Genomic DNA, 16,117 nt, shown 5'->3' on the forward strand with positions numbered 1-16,117 from the left:
AAGTTAAGTTGCGCTTATGAAAGGAGAACAATATTGAGATGGAAACTGAATGTCACTGACCTAGGTTGGGGGTGTTGTGAACTCGGGGGTTCTCCCGATGGTAGGGGAGAGGAACCACAGTTGGGTCGGAACAGGGATGGCTTGATATAGGTCTTCCTCATACAGGACTCTGACAGTAAAGCTTGGTGAACTTATTAAAGAACTTTATTGCAGGAAGGGAGCAACACAATGTCCCATAGCAGAGAAGGAACGTATGGAGGGAATGTCCAGGCCTATAGGAGAACTTGTAAGCAATGTTAAAGATTCCAGGAAAAGAAGTACTTGTGAGTGTTGGTACAAGATAATGGTGACTGAAGAACTTGTGAGTGATGTTTTTAAAGATACTGATGATTTGAAGAACTGGTGAACGGTGGTTAAAGACTCTGATGATTTAAAACACTTGTGAGCGGTGGTTGCTGATGATTTGTATGACTTGAGAGCGATGACTAAAGATACTGATGATTTATAGAACTTGTGAGCGGTGGTTAAAGACACTGATGATTTGTATGACTTGAGAGCGGTGATTAAAGACACTGTAGAACTTGAGAACGGTGGTTAAAGACACTGATGATTTGTATGACTTGAGAGCGGTGATTAAAGACACTGTAGAACTTGAGAACGGTGGTTAAAGACACTGATGATTTGTATGACTTGAGAGCGATGATTAAAGACACTGTAGAACTTGGGAGCGGTGGTTAAAGACACTGATGACTTGTAGAATTTGAGAACGGTGTTTAAAGACACAGATGACTTGTAGAACTTGAGAGCGGTGTTTAAAGACACAGATGACTTGTAGAACTTGAGAGCGGCGTTTAGCCCGCAGCCCACGCTGACTCCAAGAAGCACTGGTGACTGGATTGCAGAGGAACACACCAGCCGCTGTATACGCTGGAACTGTGCAGCAACAGGCACCTGGAAGCGCCGGAGACACTAGGGTACGACTGCAGAGAGACTCGCCGGGAGCACTGGCATCCATTTCAGGGGAAAAGACGATACTCAGGCGCCGAGGCGCTGCCCGGCGTCTGCCTTTGAATCTCCGGCCTCCGCTGGATTGGCGGAACAGTCTGATGACGTCACCTGCTCCCCGCCCACGTGATGCCGGATGTCATGGCGGCGCCCCTGCCCCGGGGGAACCGCCGGGAGCCGCGCCAGCCAGGCTCCGGAGCCCGTGGACCATCGAAGGCGGAGGCCGCAACACAGACCAGCAGGCACGCAAGGGTAAGCGCGGTGAACGCCGCCTATGGCGTGTGACACTGAACTAGTGTTTTGAAGCAAACTATAGATAAGGAAGTAAGAAGACGACCATAACAAAAAATATTGTATAATGCAACAATAGCGTCGGTTCTACACTGTTAAAGCTTTGCATTGATTTCAAATGTAGTTGTAGTTGATTTCAAAGATGTGTTGTCAGGAGTAATGATCACTTTTTTACCTTTTCTGTGATTTATTCTATAAATGCTTTTTCATTCATTTTATTAAATACTTATCATTTCATCAACATCTGGTAATACAAATATTCATTAATTCCTCATTAAGCGCTGTTAATCTATTTTTTTTTTACTTGATTTAAAATTTAGTCCTACAGACAGTTACAATATAAATGCAAATGTGATTCAGAACTTGGGAGTAGAATGAACCCAAACATTGGCTTGTGATGGGTAATGCGTTGTAAGATCCAAGAACAGCATCAGGAAATAAACATCGTTTTGGCTTTGAGAAAGGTCATATATTGTAGTTGCCCGATTGCGGTTTATTTTCTGATGCTATTTTCTCTACCTGAGACGTTGTATACTTGTGAAATCAGAGGGCCACTGTAAAGACATAGAGAACGTGTCCAGCCTAGTTGTTGTTGGTATCCTACATCCACACTACTATCATGTCTACTGTATATTCATTGGGCGGAATTCAAATCTTATCGCACCTCATATCTCCCGTCTGAAGTGACGGGACATAGAGGGCCGATATTCAAATGGGCCCCCATTATCGGGTTGATCGCACCCTTTACAGTCTGGTTTAGGCGCGCAAAGCACCTAAACCCGACTAAAGTAATAGGCTCGATCGTGGAAAGACCAGTTCGGGCACCAAAACGGGTCTCTACGCACATTTCAGCTCACTACCCCCAGGGGTAGCGAGCTGAAATGAACTTGTCGCGCCTGTCAGCAGTAACATAAGAATACTGCAGGCTGGCGCAATTGTGTCTGGGGGGGGGGGGGGGGGGGGGGGACACATTTGAATCCAGCCCATTGTAACCTAAACATCCCATTTCTCTTATGTCCTAGTATCATTACTGGGCTCCACATTAGTACCATGGATATGGACTGGTCCACTAGGAGCCATGGGCACTTTAAGAAATTGATAGTGTGGGCTGGCTCCTCCCTCTATGCCCCTCCTACCAGACTCAGTTTAGAAAATGTGCCCGGAGGAGCCGGTCATGCTTGGGAAGCTCCTGAAGAGTTTTCTGCATTTATTTTCTCTTTTGTTGTTTTCAGGCATGTCTGGCTGGCACCAGACTGCCTGCTTCGTGGGACTTAGGGGGGAGGGTGGCCCAACCTCCCTAGGGTTAATGGTCCTGTTCCCCGCTGACAGGACACTGAGCTCCTGAGGGTCTTATTCACAAGCCCCACCACAGTGAGCGTACAGACCCGCAGCACGCAGCCATCCCTAACAGAGCCAGAAATAAGAAGAGTGGCGAGTAGGTGGCCGGCGTCCCAGTTAGCGGGTTGCCGGCTCTAATGGCGGCACAAGGGGTAGGAGCGCAGCACTGACAAGCAGGCTGCTGCTTTAGGCTTCAGAGGCATACAGGGTGCTGTGTGTTCCGCTGTGAAGGGCGAGATGAAGCCACAACAACCATATACCCACACTGGCAGCAATTCAACGGGGGTTTTAACCCACTGTAGAACAGAAATGACCTCAGCCAGTATAAAAAAAACCGGGAAGACCATGCGCCATTAAGGGGGCGGGGCCTTCACTATGAGCGGATCCAGCAGCTCACCAGTGCCATTTTCCCTCTGCAGCTATACACAGGCAGACTGGCAGGGAAGCACAGCTCCTCTACAAGTACTCCAGAGCACCTCAGCGGTACCAGGGGGTCATAGCAAAGGGGGGGGGGGAGCAGTATTTGGCATACTAAACCCTATTAACCGGTACTTAGTTTGCGGCCCAGCTGAACTTATACTTTAGCTATAGAGGCGCTGTGTGGCTGGCTCCATTATACTCTGTGTCTCCCTATAAGGCCCTTTGTGAGTTAACTGTGTTTTACCCTATTTTCCTGTGTGTGTGTGTGTGTGTGTGTGTGTATGTGTGTTTTCTTTCACATTTACAATGTCAAATGAGTGTGTATCATGCACAGCAGAGTGTTTTTCTCAATCTGGGGATCACTGCTGTGTACTCAGGATAGTACACATTCTCAGGCTAGTGGATCTGAACCAGTATGGTTAGATTCATTAAAAGGGATGATTTCAAATATTTCAAATAAATTATCCCAAAATGAGAAGGAGACGCAATACTTAAGGCAATCTGTTGATGACCTGATGAATAGAGATTCAGTGGTAATTCCAGCATCTCAGACCACTGCCATTTGTCCACAGAAACGTAATCTGGCCCAAATCATGCATGCTGCTGATGTATCAGACCCAGAGGAGGGTGAGGTGGACTCAGGAGGGGGGGGATGCAGCTTTGTCACAGGGAATACAGGCCCTGATAGAATCTATTAGAGATGTCCTGCACATCCCTGACAAAGTGACAGAAGAAGATGAGGAATTATATTTTAATGTAGAAAAGAAATCCTCAGCTACTTTCCCTGCATCTAAGGAACTAAATTCCCTATTTGAAGCAACATGGGTAAATCCTGACAAGAAGTTTCAGATCCCAAAACGGTTACATCCTTCCCGTTTCCTCAGGATGATAGGAAAAAATGGGAAAACCCACCGATTGTTGACGCATCTGTTTCTAGGCTGTCACATAAGATAGTTTTTACCTGTTCCTGGGGCAGCTTCCTTGAAGGATGCTGCAGACCGCAAGTTTGAGATCACTCTCAAATCTCTGTACACAGCTGCGGGGGTGGCCCAGATACCCACTATAGCTTGTGCATGGATCTCTAGGGCCATTTCAAAATGGTCAGGTAATCTAATTGACGGGTTAGATTCCTTACCCAGGGGGGAGATAATTTTACTCCTACAGCATATACAGGATTCAATAACTTTATGGTGGAGGCCATAAAGGAAATTGGTTTACTCAACGCACGCACCACTGCCATGGCAATGTCAGCACGCAGGGGCTTGTGGCTACTCCAGTGTATTGTGGACGCGTATTCCAGGAAAGGCGTTGATATCCAAGGCTACGACGGGTAAGTCTACATACGTACCTTCCTTACGCAGCTCCCCTGACTAGAAAATCCTACACTGCTCCAACTCTGCAGTCCTTTCGGACAGCGATATTTAAAAACAAAACCAAAAGCTGCTTCTACGGCCTTCAAAGGCAATAGAGGTAAACCCAGAAAACCAGCAACTGCAGGTTCACAGGAACAGAACCCTGTTTCTGCTTCCTCTAAGCCTTCAGCATGACTGTGGACTGCACTGCCTATAGACAGGCAGGTTGAAGCCCGTTTGAGATTCTTCAGTCACGTATGGGCAACGTCATGCCAGGATCCCTGGGTCACAGATCTTATAGCCCAGGGCTACAGACTGGAGTTTCAGGAACTCCTACCTCACAGATTCTTCAAATCAGGCTTACCAACTTCTCAAGAAGCTAATATGACTTTACATGAAGCAATTCTGAAACTGGGGGCAGACTCAGGTCATTGTTACAGTTCCATTTCAGCTGCAAAACCAGGGTTATTATTCCAACCTGTTTGTAGCTCGGAAAACGGACGGTTCGGTAAGGCCCATTTTCAACCAAGTCGTTTAATCCGTACTTATGGGTGTTCAAGTTCAAGATGTAGTCTCTGAGAGCGGTGATCTCAGGTCTGGAAGAAGGGAAATTCTTGGTGTTTCTGGATATCAAGGATGAGTACCTTAATATTTCGATTTGGCTGCCTCATCAGGCTTATCTAAGGTTGGCATTACAGGACTGTTACTACCAGTTCTAGGCCCTGCCATGTGGCCTCTCTCTACAAGGTAATGGCAGAGATGATGTTTCTCCTCCGCAAACAGGGAGTGAACATAATACCGTACTTGGACGATCTGCTGATAAAGGCACCGTCCAGGGAGAGGTTGTTAGTCAACATTGCCCTCTCAACCCGGCTACTCCAGGATCATGGGTAGAGTTTGATCCTACCAAAATCTCATCTGGAACCAACACGGAGGCTTCCGTTCCTGGGGATGATATTGGATATGGAGGCGCAGAAGTTATTCCTTCCGTTGGAAATGTCATTGGTGATCCAGTCGATGGTGCGGGATGTTCTGAGACAAACCCAGATATCTGTGCATCTATGCATTCGCCTTCTGGAAAAGATGGTAGCCGCTTACGAGGCGCTGCAGTACGTAAGGTTTCACGCAAGGCCCTTCCAGCTGGATCTGTTGGACAAATGGTCCGGATCGCATCTTCACATGCACGAGAGGATCCGTCTGTCGCCAAAAGCCAGGATTTCTCTTCTGTGGTGGCTTCAGACTTATCACCTGACCGAGGGCTGACGGTTCGGGATTCAAAATTGGATTCTGCTAACCACAGATGCAAGCCACAGAGTTTGGGGAGCAGTCATCCAGGGATATCAGTTTCAAGGAAAATGGTCAAGTCAGGAAGCCATTCTTCCAATCAACATTATGGAACTAAGGGTCATATGCAACGCCCTTCTACAGGCATTGCATCTTCTTCAAGATCAAGCAATTCAGGTTCAGTCGGACAATGTGACGGCAGTAGCGTATATAAACCGACAAGGTGGAACGAAGAGCTGGGCAGCAATGGCAGAGGTAACAAGGATTCTCCTCTGGGCAGAAAGACACTCTGTGGCGTTGTCCGCGATCTTCATTCCGGGAGTAGACAACTGGGAAGCAGACTTCCTCAGCAGACACGACCTGCACCCATGGGAGTGGGGCCTTCACCCGGAGGTGTTCAGGTGCTTGACACGTCAGTGGGTATGCCACAAATCGACATGATGGCCTCTCATCTCAACAAGAAGCTCAAGCGGTATTGTTCCAGGTCGAGGGACCCACAAGCAGTGGTGGTGGACGCTCTGGTGACTCCATGGGTCTACCAGATGGTGTACGTATTTCCACCACTTCCATTGATCCCAAAAATTCTCAAAAGAATAAAAAGGGAAAAGGTTCAAGCAATTCTCATTGCTCCGGACTGGCCAAGAAGGGCCTGGTATGCCGATCTACTGGAGTTGCTCCTAGAGGACCCGTGGCCTCTACCTCTTCACGTGGACGTTCTTCAACAGAGGCCATTCGTCTATCAAGACTTACCACGGCTACATTTGACGGCATGGAGATTGAGCGTCAAATTCTAACCCGGAAAGGGATCCCGGGCAGGGTTATTCCAACCCTGATCCAAGCCAGAAAGGGGGTAACTTCAAAACATTACCACCGTATTTGTAAAAAAATATGCCTCTCGATGTGAGTACAGGAAACTTCCTGCGGTGGAATTTCAACTGGGGCATTTCCTTCCTATTTCTGTAGTCAGGTGTGGATGTGGGCCTACGTTTGGGCTCCATAAAAGTACAGATTTCGGCCTTGCCCATTTTCTTCCAGAAACAATTTGCTTCTCTCCCTGAGGTTCAGACATTTTTGAAGGGGGTCCTGCACATCCAACCGCCCTTTGTGCCTCCTACGGCACCTTGGGATCTCAACTTGTTGTTGCAGTTCCTGCAATCGGAATGGTTTGAGCGTTGACGTCAAGTTTCTTACGTGGAAGGCCGTCACACTGTTGGCCTTGGCTTCTGCGAGGTGTGTGTCGGAGCTAAGGGCGTTGTCTCACAAAAGCCCCTATTTGATTTTTCATGAAGATAGAGCTGAACTCAGAACTTGTCAGCAATTTCTTCCAAAGGTGGTGTCTGCGTTTCATATCAACCGACCTATTGTGGTTCCGGTGGTTACCGACACCTCTGCTACTTCGAAGTCCTTGGATGTTGTGAAGGCTTTGAAGATTTATGTGAAGGGGACAGTTCGTCACAGAAAATCTGACTCACGTTTTGTTCTCTATGATCCCAGTAAAATTGGGTGTCCTGCTTCAAACTAGACAATTGCACGCTGGATCAGGCTTACTCTTCAGCATGCTTATTAACGGCAGGTTTACCGTGTTCAAAATCTGTACAGGTCCACTCTACTAGGTCGGTGGGTTCTTCCTGGGCGGCTGCCCAGGGTGTCTCGGCTTTACAGCTATGCCGAGCAGCAGCTTGGTCAGGTTCGAACACGTTTGGTAAGTTCTACAAGTACGATACTTTGGCCTCTGAGGACCTTTAGTTTGTCAATCAGTTCTGCAGGAACCTCAGCACTCTCCCGCCCGGTTTGGGAGCTTTGGTACATCCCCATGGTACTAATGTGGATCCCAGTATCCTCTAGGACGTAAGAGAAAATAGGATTTTAATTACTTACTGGTAAATCCTTTTCTCGTAGTCCATAGATACTGGGGGCCGCCTAGCGCTTCGTTTCTTCCTGCACTGTTACTTGGTTAAGTATTGTTGGTTCAGCGTTTGCTGTTCCTGATTTAAAGTTTGGTTAGCTTGGCTTTCCTCTAGTTTGTGTGTGCTGGTTCGGAATCTCACCACTATCCTTTTATATCCTTCTCTCAGAGTATGTCCGTCTCCTCGTGCACCGTTTCCTAGACTGAGTCTGGTAGGAGGGGCATAGAGGGAGGAGCCAGCCCACACTATCAATGTCTTAAAGTGCCCATGGCTCCTAGTGGACCTGTCTATACCCATGGTACTAATGTGGACCCCAGTATCCTCTACGGACTACGAGAAAAGGATTTACTGGTAGGAAATTAAAATCCTATTTTCTATATTGTGTTTTTTGTCTCATTGTAATTTCTGAGTGGGAGCAAAGATAAATTAATGTGCTTTCATTTAACAGGTAGTTTCACCAGACTGCCGTGATGATATAGCAGTAAAAAAAGATTTCATTCTGGTACGCTCATTTAAGGATGGCAAATTGTAAGTAAAATTTAGAAGTTCCTTGATAGGCGATAAATTGGTTATGGATTTGCAGACTCTAACAGTCTTTCTTACGTTTTACAGTTTTTCTGTTGCAAAAAACGATTTTCGAGATATTGATGACGCCTCCTTTAAAAACGACTGTATCTTAAAGCCAGGTAAGAGAAATTTGACCTGGAAGTTTTTATTTATTTTGTTTTATTTTCTAGACTCTCCAGAAAATGTATTGCCTCATTTTGTTTATCTCAAGTCATAGGGACAGTGCCATTTTCTTACTGGCAACATCCACAAATTCACTTCCTGTCATCAGCACATCATGTAATATCCACAACAAGAAAGCTTAACAAAAATTGCAAACTCAAAATCTAGCAAATAGAATAGGATATGTTCCTTTTCCAAGAAATCCTTTCTGAGTGGATTTTCCCTCCTGTGATATTGTCCTTTTGTGACAGAAGTCCTCAAAGGAACCACAAAACTGGAGAAACCTTATCCAAAGCAAAGTTATTGTTAAGCCAATATAGGGAGATGGAGCGAAGAATTTTTTTTTTTTGAAGTGCCGTCAATTAAACTCTTCATACAATCAGCCTAAGGAAGTGGTTCCCAAACTCGGTCCTCACGGCTCCCCAACACTCCAAATTTTAAGGCTATCCATGCTTAGGCACAGGTAAATTAATTAGTACCTCAGTTTGAGTATACCCTCTGTGCACAAGCAGGGATATTCCTAAAACCTGGACTGCTGGGTCCCTTAAATACCACGTTTGTGATCTACTGCCCTAAGGTGTTACACTTACAAGATAGAGATGTAAATCATGCCCCATCATTATGTGGAACAACAATCTGCACACAAGCTTTCATATTGCCCCTCTGTTATTTACACTGATGTAGCCAGGTCCAAAAAATAAAAGAAATATTTAATAGTGTGATATTGTTAAAGTTCCATACTCATATAAAGTCTTTAAACATGAAAAAACACTTAAACACATCCCTAAAAAACAAGATGCTATGGCACCTACCTGAAAGATGTTTTAAGGGCATGAAGTAAATAAGGTGAGTCCAGGCACGTTACTCTGTCCACTGCTTCCCAATCAGGTAGGGAACTACCTGTACTCCAAGCGAATGCAGCATACCTTATCTCGCAGTTCAGAGATGGACATCGATCCCTAATATATATTTTTTAATATTATTAGTATTTCCTTTAACAATAAGTGTATCTGTGTTCATGCCTGATACATAATGGATGAATTCTGCACACATGGAACATGATTCAGAGATGGACGCAGTGTCGATAATGCGCAGAAATGCCGATGCATGTTTCTGGAAGGTAACAGATGTGGCGAAGCCGAAACAGATGTGAGGTTGAAAGCAGCTGCTTTCACAGACTCTCAGCTGCCCACACAGGAGAGCATACTCTGATGTAGAACTACACCTGCCATAGGGCTGGTACAAGTTTCAGTGGTGCACTGATGATGCTTCTAAATACGCACAGTGACGGGAATTCACTGTCCTAAGACGCTGCAAGAGGGCATCTCCGTTTTGAAAATTAGACATTGCATTGCGAAAACGCAGCCACATCTGCGTCCACGTTAGTATCCGGTCCATGATGTACTGCATTGATCTAATTACCTCTCTTAGTATCATAATAAAATCATCTCAACACCATGAAAGCATTAAACCCCTAATTGATAATTTTACCTAACCTAAGATCCCCCCCCCCCCCCCCCCCCCCAAAAAAAAAAACTTTAACCTACCTTTTGAAGATTTTTTCTGTTCATTCTTGTTGCAGCCACGCAGCAGTGCTCAGAAGGCAGGAAGCAGCAGCCGGTTAGTGAGGTCCTACTAAGGCTGCTTCTGTCAGTGAGGAGGGGGAGCCATACAGGGACAGCCGATATGCAGCCTATTGCTGTAGAGCACGGTTTCTGGGAGGGAATAACTCTATGCTTCCCCTCCTCCTTTCTTTCCTTGTTTGCTTGCAGCTGCTGAAAGAGCTGCTGCTTAGGCTCCTTTGTTGGCTCCACTGCTGTCACCCTAGGAAACATGACCTTCCTGGGCCTCCTTCCCCTTTAGCCGAGCCTTGGGTGTAATATACACTATTGTAAAGGAAATTATGGGAATATAAACATAATTACCACAAAATATATTTTCTCTAACGTCCTAGTGGATGCTGGGGACTCCGTAAGGACCATGGGGAATAGACGGGCTCCGCAGGAGACAGGGCACTTTAAGAAAGAATTAGGAATACTGGTGTGCACTGGCTCCTCCCTCTATGTCCCTCCTCCAGACCTCAGTTTGAATCTGTGCCCGGACTTTAGTGAGCTCTCCTGAGCTTGCTGAATAGAAAGTATTTTGTTAGGATTTTTTTATTTTCAGAGAGGTCTGCTGGCAACAGACTCTCTGCATCGTGGGACTGAGGGGAGAGAAGCAGCCCTACTCACTGTGGATAGGTCATGCTTCTTAGGCTTCTGGACACCATTAGCTCCAGAGGGATCGAACACCGGAACGCACCCTTGGTCGTCCGATCCCAGAGCCGCGCCGCCGTCCCCCCTCGCAGAGCCAGAAGCCAGAAGCTGGCGTGAGAAGCAAGAAGACTTCAAAAGCGGCGGCAGAAGACTCCAGTCTTCACATGAGGTAGCGCACAGCACTGCAGCTGTGCGCCATTGCTCCCACATTAAACCCACACACTCCGGTCACTGTAGGGTGCAGGGGGGGGGGGCGCCCTGGGCAGCAATTAGAGACCTCTTGGCAAAGTGGGCATATATACAGTTGCGCACTGTATATATGCATGAGCCCCCGCCATTATTTTACACAAAATCGCGGGACAGAAGCCCGCCGCTGAGGGGGCGGGGCTTCTTCCTCAGTACTCACCAGCGCCATTTTCTCTCCACAGCTCCGCTGAGAGGAAGCTCCCCAGGCTCTCCCCTGCAGATTCAAAGAGGGTAAAAAGAGAGGGGGGGGCACATAAATTTTGCGCAAAATCAGTATATACAGCAGCTACTGGGTAAACACTAAGTTACTGTGTAATTCCTGGGACATATTGCGTTGGGGTGTGTGCTGGCATACTCTCTCTCTGTCAATCCAAAAGGCCTTGTGGGGGTTCTGTCCTCAAATAGAGCATCCCCTGTGTGTGTAGTGTGTTTGTACGCTTGTGTCGGCATGTTTGACGAGGAATGCTATGTGGAAGCAGAGCAGGTACAAATGAATGTGGGATCGCCGCCGACGCCCGATTGGATGGATATGTGAAAGGTTTTAAATGATAATGTTAATTCCTTGCATAAAAGGTTGGATACAGCTGAAGCCTTAGGACAGTCAGGGTCTCAACCCATGCCTGCTCCTACAGCGCAGAGGCCGTCAGGGTCTCAGAAGCGCCCACTATCCCAAATTGTTGACACAGATATCGACACGGATTCTGACTCCAGTGTCGATGGCGATGATGCAAAGTTGCAGCCTAAAATGGCTAAAGCCATCCGCTACATGATTATAGCAATGAAGGATGTATTGCACATCTCAGAGGAAAACCCAGTCCCTGACAAGAGGGTTTATATGTTTGGGGAAAAAAGGCACGAGGTGACCTTTCCCCCTTCACATGAGTTAAATGAGTTATGTGAAAAAGCTTGGGAATCTCCAGATAGAAAAATGCAGATTTCCAAACGGTTGCTTATGGCGTATCCTTTCCCGCCAACGGACAGGTTACGCTGGGAATCCTCCCCTAGGGTAGACAAAGCTTTGACACGCTTATCTAAGAAGGTAGCCCTGCCGTCACAGGATACGGCCACCCTAAAAGATCCTGCGGATAGAAAGCAGGAAGGTATCCTGAAGTCCATTTATACACATTCAGGTACCCTACTAAGGCCGGCAATTGCGTCGGCCTGGATGTGTAGTGCTGTAGCAGCATGGACAGATACTTTATCTGAGGAACTTGATACCTTGGACAAGGATACTATATTACTGACCCTGGGGCATATAAAAGACGCGGTCCTATATATGAGAGATGCCCAGAGAGACATTAGCCTACTGGACTCTAGAATAAATGCAATGTCGATTTCTACCAGAAGGGTCCTGTGGACTCTGCAATGGACAGGTGATGCCGACTCAAAAGGGCACTTGAAGGTTTTACCTTACAAGGGTGAGGAATTGTTTGGGGACGGTCTCTCGGACCTAGTTTCCACAGCTACGGCTGGGAAGTCAAATTTTTTGCCATATACAGGTTGAGTATCCCTTATCCAAAATGCTTGGGACCAGACGTATTTTGGATATCGGATTTTTCCGTATTTTGGAATAATTGCATACTATAATGAGATATCATGGCGATGGGACCTAAATCTAAGCACAGAATGCATTTATGTTACATATACACCTTATACACACAGCCTGATGGTAATTTTAGCCAATATTTTTTATAACTTTGTGCATTAAACAAAGTGTGTGTACATTCACACAATTCATTTATGTTTCATATACACCTTATACACACAGCCTGAAGGTCATTTAATACAATATTTTTAACAACTTTGTGTATTAAACAAAGTTTGTGTACATTGAGCCATCAAAAAACAAAGATTTCACTATCTCAGTCTCACTCAAAAAATTCCGTATTTCGGAATATTCCGTATTTCGGAATATTTGGATATGGGATACTCAACCTGTATTCCCTCACAACCTAAGAAAGCACATTATTACCAAATGCAGTCCTTTCGATCACAAAGAGGCAAGAGAGTCCGAGGTGCGTCCTTTCTTGCCAGAGGCAGGGGTAGAGGGAAGAAGCTGCACAATACAGCTAGTTCCCAGGAACAGAAGTCCTCCCCGGCTTCCACTAAATCCACCGCATGACGCTGGGGCTCCACAGGTGGAGCCAGGATCGGTGGAGGCGCGTCTCCGAAATTTCAGCCACCAGTGGGTTCGCTCACAGATTGTATCTCAGGGATACAAGCTGGAATTCGAAGTGATGCCCCCTCACCGTTACCTCAAATCGGCCCTGCCAGCTTCCCCCATAGAGAGGAAAATAGTGTTAGCGGCAATTCATGCATGTCCCCATTTATCCACCTCATCAGGAGTACCTCAGATTTGTGGTACAGGACTGTCATTACCAATTCCAGTCGTTGCCGTTTGGTCTGTCCACAGCACCGATAATATTTACCAAGGTAATGGCAGAAATGATGGTGCTCCTGCGAAAGCAAGGAGTCACAATTATCCCATACTTGGACGATCTCCTCATAAAGGCGAGGTCCAGAGAGCAGTTGCTGATCAGCGTAGCACACTCTCGGGAAGATGCATCGGCTGATCACCCTATCCCCCAGGGCCAGGGTGTCTCTTCTGTGGTGGCTGCAGAGTGCTCACCTTCTCGAGGGTCGCATGTTCGGCATTCAGGAATGGGTCCTGGTGACCACGGATGCAAACCTCCGAGGGTGGGGGGCAGTCACACAGGGAAGAAATTTCCAGGGTCTGTGGTCAAGTCAGGAGACTTGTCTGCACATCAATATCCTGGAACTAAGGGCCATATACAACGCCCTAAGTGAAGCGGAACCTCTGCCTCGCAACCATCCGGTGCTGATTCAGTCAGACAAGATCACCGCAGTGGCTCATGTAAACCGCCAAGGCGGCACAAGGAGCAGGGTAGCGATGGCGGAAGCCACCAGAATTCTTCGCTGGGCGGAGAATCACGTGCAAGCACTGTCAGCAGTGTTCATTCCGGGAGTGGAGAACTGGGAAGCAGACTTCCTCAGCAGGCACGACCTCCACCCGGGAGAGTGGGGACTTCATCAAGAAGTCTTCACACAGATTACAAATCGATGGGAACTGCCACAGGTGGACATGATGGCATCGCGCCTCAACAAAAAGCTACAAATGTATTGCGCCAGGTCAAGAGACCCTCAGACGATAGTTGTGGACGCACTAGTGACACCGTGGGTGTTCCAGTCGGTTTATGTGTTTCCTCCTCTTCCTCTCATACCCAAGGTGCTGAGAATCGTAAGAAAAAGAGGAGTGAGAACAATACTCATTGTTCCGGATTGGCCAAGAAGGACTTGGTATCCGGAACTGCAAGAAATGCTCACAGAGGACCCATGGCCTCTGCCTCTCAGACAGGATCTGTTGCAACAGGGGCCCTGTCTGTTCCAAGACTTACCGCGGCTGCGTTTGACGACATGGCGGTTGAACGCCGGATCCTAGCAGAAAAAGGCATTCCGGATGAGGTTATTCCTACGCTAATAAAGGCTAGGAAGGACGTGACGGCTAAACATTATCACCGTAGATGGCGAAAGTATGTTGCTTGGTGTGAGGCCAGGAATGCCCCTACAGAGGAATTCCAGCTGGGCCGTTTCCTTCACTTCCTACAGTCGGGCGTGACTTTGGGCTTAAAATTGGGGTCCATTAAGGTCCAGATTTCAGCCCTATCCATTTTCTTTCAAAAGGAACTGGCTTCTCTTCCTGAAGTTCAAACGTTTGTAAAGGGAGTGCTGCATATTCAGCCCCCTTTTGTGCCACCAGTGGAACCTTGGGATCTTAACGTGGTGTTGAGTTTCCTGAAATCACACTGGTTTGAGCCACTTAAAACCGTGGAGTTAAAATATCTCACGTGGAAGGTGGTCATGCTATTGGCCTTGGCTTCGGCTAGGCGTGTGTCAGAATTGGCGGCTTTGTCACATAAAAGCCCCTATCTGGTTTTCCACATGGACAGGGCAGAATTACGGACTCGTCCGCAATTTCTGCCAAAAGTGGTGTCCTCTTTTCATTTGAACCAACCTATTGTGGTTCCTGTGGCTACTCGTGACTTGGAGGATTCCAAGTTACTAGATGTAGTCAGGGCTTTGAAGGTTTATGTAGCCAGAAAGGCTGGAGTCAGGAAAACGGAGTCGCTGTTTATCCTGTATGCATCCAACAAGCTGGGTGCTCCTGCTTCAAAGCAAACTATTGCTCGCTGGATCTGTAACACGATTCAGCAGGCTCATTCTGCGGCTGGATTGCCGCCTCCAAAATCATTAAAAGCCCATTCCACAAGGAAGGTGGGCTCTTCTTGGGCGGCTGCCCGAGGGGTCTCGGCATTTACAGCTTTGCCGAGCAGCTACTTGGTCGGGTTCAAACACTTTTGCAAAGTTCTACAAGTTTGATACCCTGGCTGAGGAGGACCTTGTGTTTGCTCATTCGGTGCTGCAGAGTCATCCGCACTCTCCCGCCCGTTTGGGAGCTTTGGTATAATCCCCATGGTCCTTACGGAGTCCCCAGCATCCACTAGGACGTTAGAGAAAATAAGATTTTACTTACCGGTAAATCTATTTCTCGTAGTCCGTAGTGGATGCTGGGCGCCCGTCCCAAGTGCGGACTTCTTCTGCAATACTTGTATATAGTTATTGCTTAAATAAGGGTTATGTTATGGTTGCATCAGGTTTCTCTGGTGCTCTGTTCTTGTTCATACTGTTGACTGGGTAAGTTTATCACAAGTTATACGGTGTGATTGGTGTGGCTGGTATGAGTCTTACCCTGGATTCCAAAATCCTTTCCTTGTACTGTCAGCTCTTCCGGGCACAGTTTCCTTAACTGAGGTCTGGAGGAGGGACATAGAGGGAGGAGCCAGTGCACACCAGTATTCCTAATTCTTTCTTAAAGTGCCCTGTCTCCTGCGGAGCCCGTCTATTCCCCATGATCCTTACGGAGTCCCCAGCATCCACTACGGACTACGAGAAATAGATTTACCGGTAAGTAAAATCTTATTATTTCACTGTTGGCTTTGTAACCTTCTATTAATGCCATGTTCCACTTCGAATATAATCTCTCCTAAATACCCATCTTTACCCATGCTGTTTTTTGTGGGACTCCTCGTCATAGAGCCACTACATTGCACTTTATTTATCAAAGTACAAATACTCCAATTTTTGCCTGACCCTCATCTGCAGCATTGCTTGGATTTCTGCTTGCCGTAATCAGCCTATGATTTATACAAGGTATGGGGCTGTATAAAAAGAAGTGACATGCAGGCTTCAATATACTGTAGCCAGTCACAGA

The 16,117-nt window shown here is 46.9% G+C and overlaps 1 protein-coding gene across 2 annotated transcripts in view; it reads left to right on the forward strand.

Moving 5' to 3' along the window:
* The window catches only part of ARID4B (AT-rich interaction domain 4B), a 375,127-nt gene that overhangs the window by 266,781 nt on the left and 92,229 nt on the right, over positions 1-16,117 (forward strand). For both annotated transcript variants that reach the window (XM_063917566.1, XM_063917567.1), the window contains exons 9-10: positions 8,046-8,125; positions 8,210-8,283. In XM_063917566.1, coding sequence (XP_063773636.1) covers positions 8,046-8,125; positions 8,210-8,283 — 154 coding nt within the window. The remainder of the gene's footprint in view (positions 1-8,045; positions 8,126-8,209; positions 8,284-16,117) is intronic.

Source organism: Pseudophryne corroboree, chromosome 4, assembly GCF_028390025.1.
Source record: "Pseudophryne corroboree isolate aPseCor3 chromosome 4, aPseCor3.hap2, whole genome shotgun sequence".
NCBI lineage: Eukaryota > Metazoa > Chordata > Amphibia > Anura > Myobatrachidae > Pseudophryne > Pseudophryne corroboree.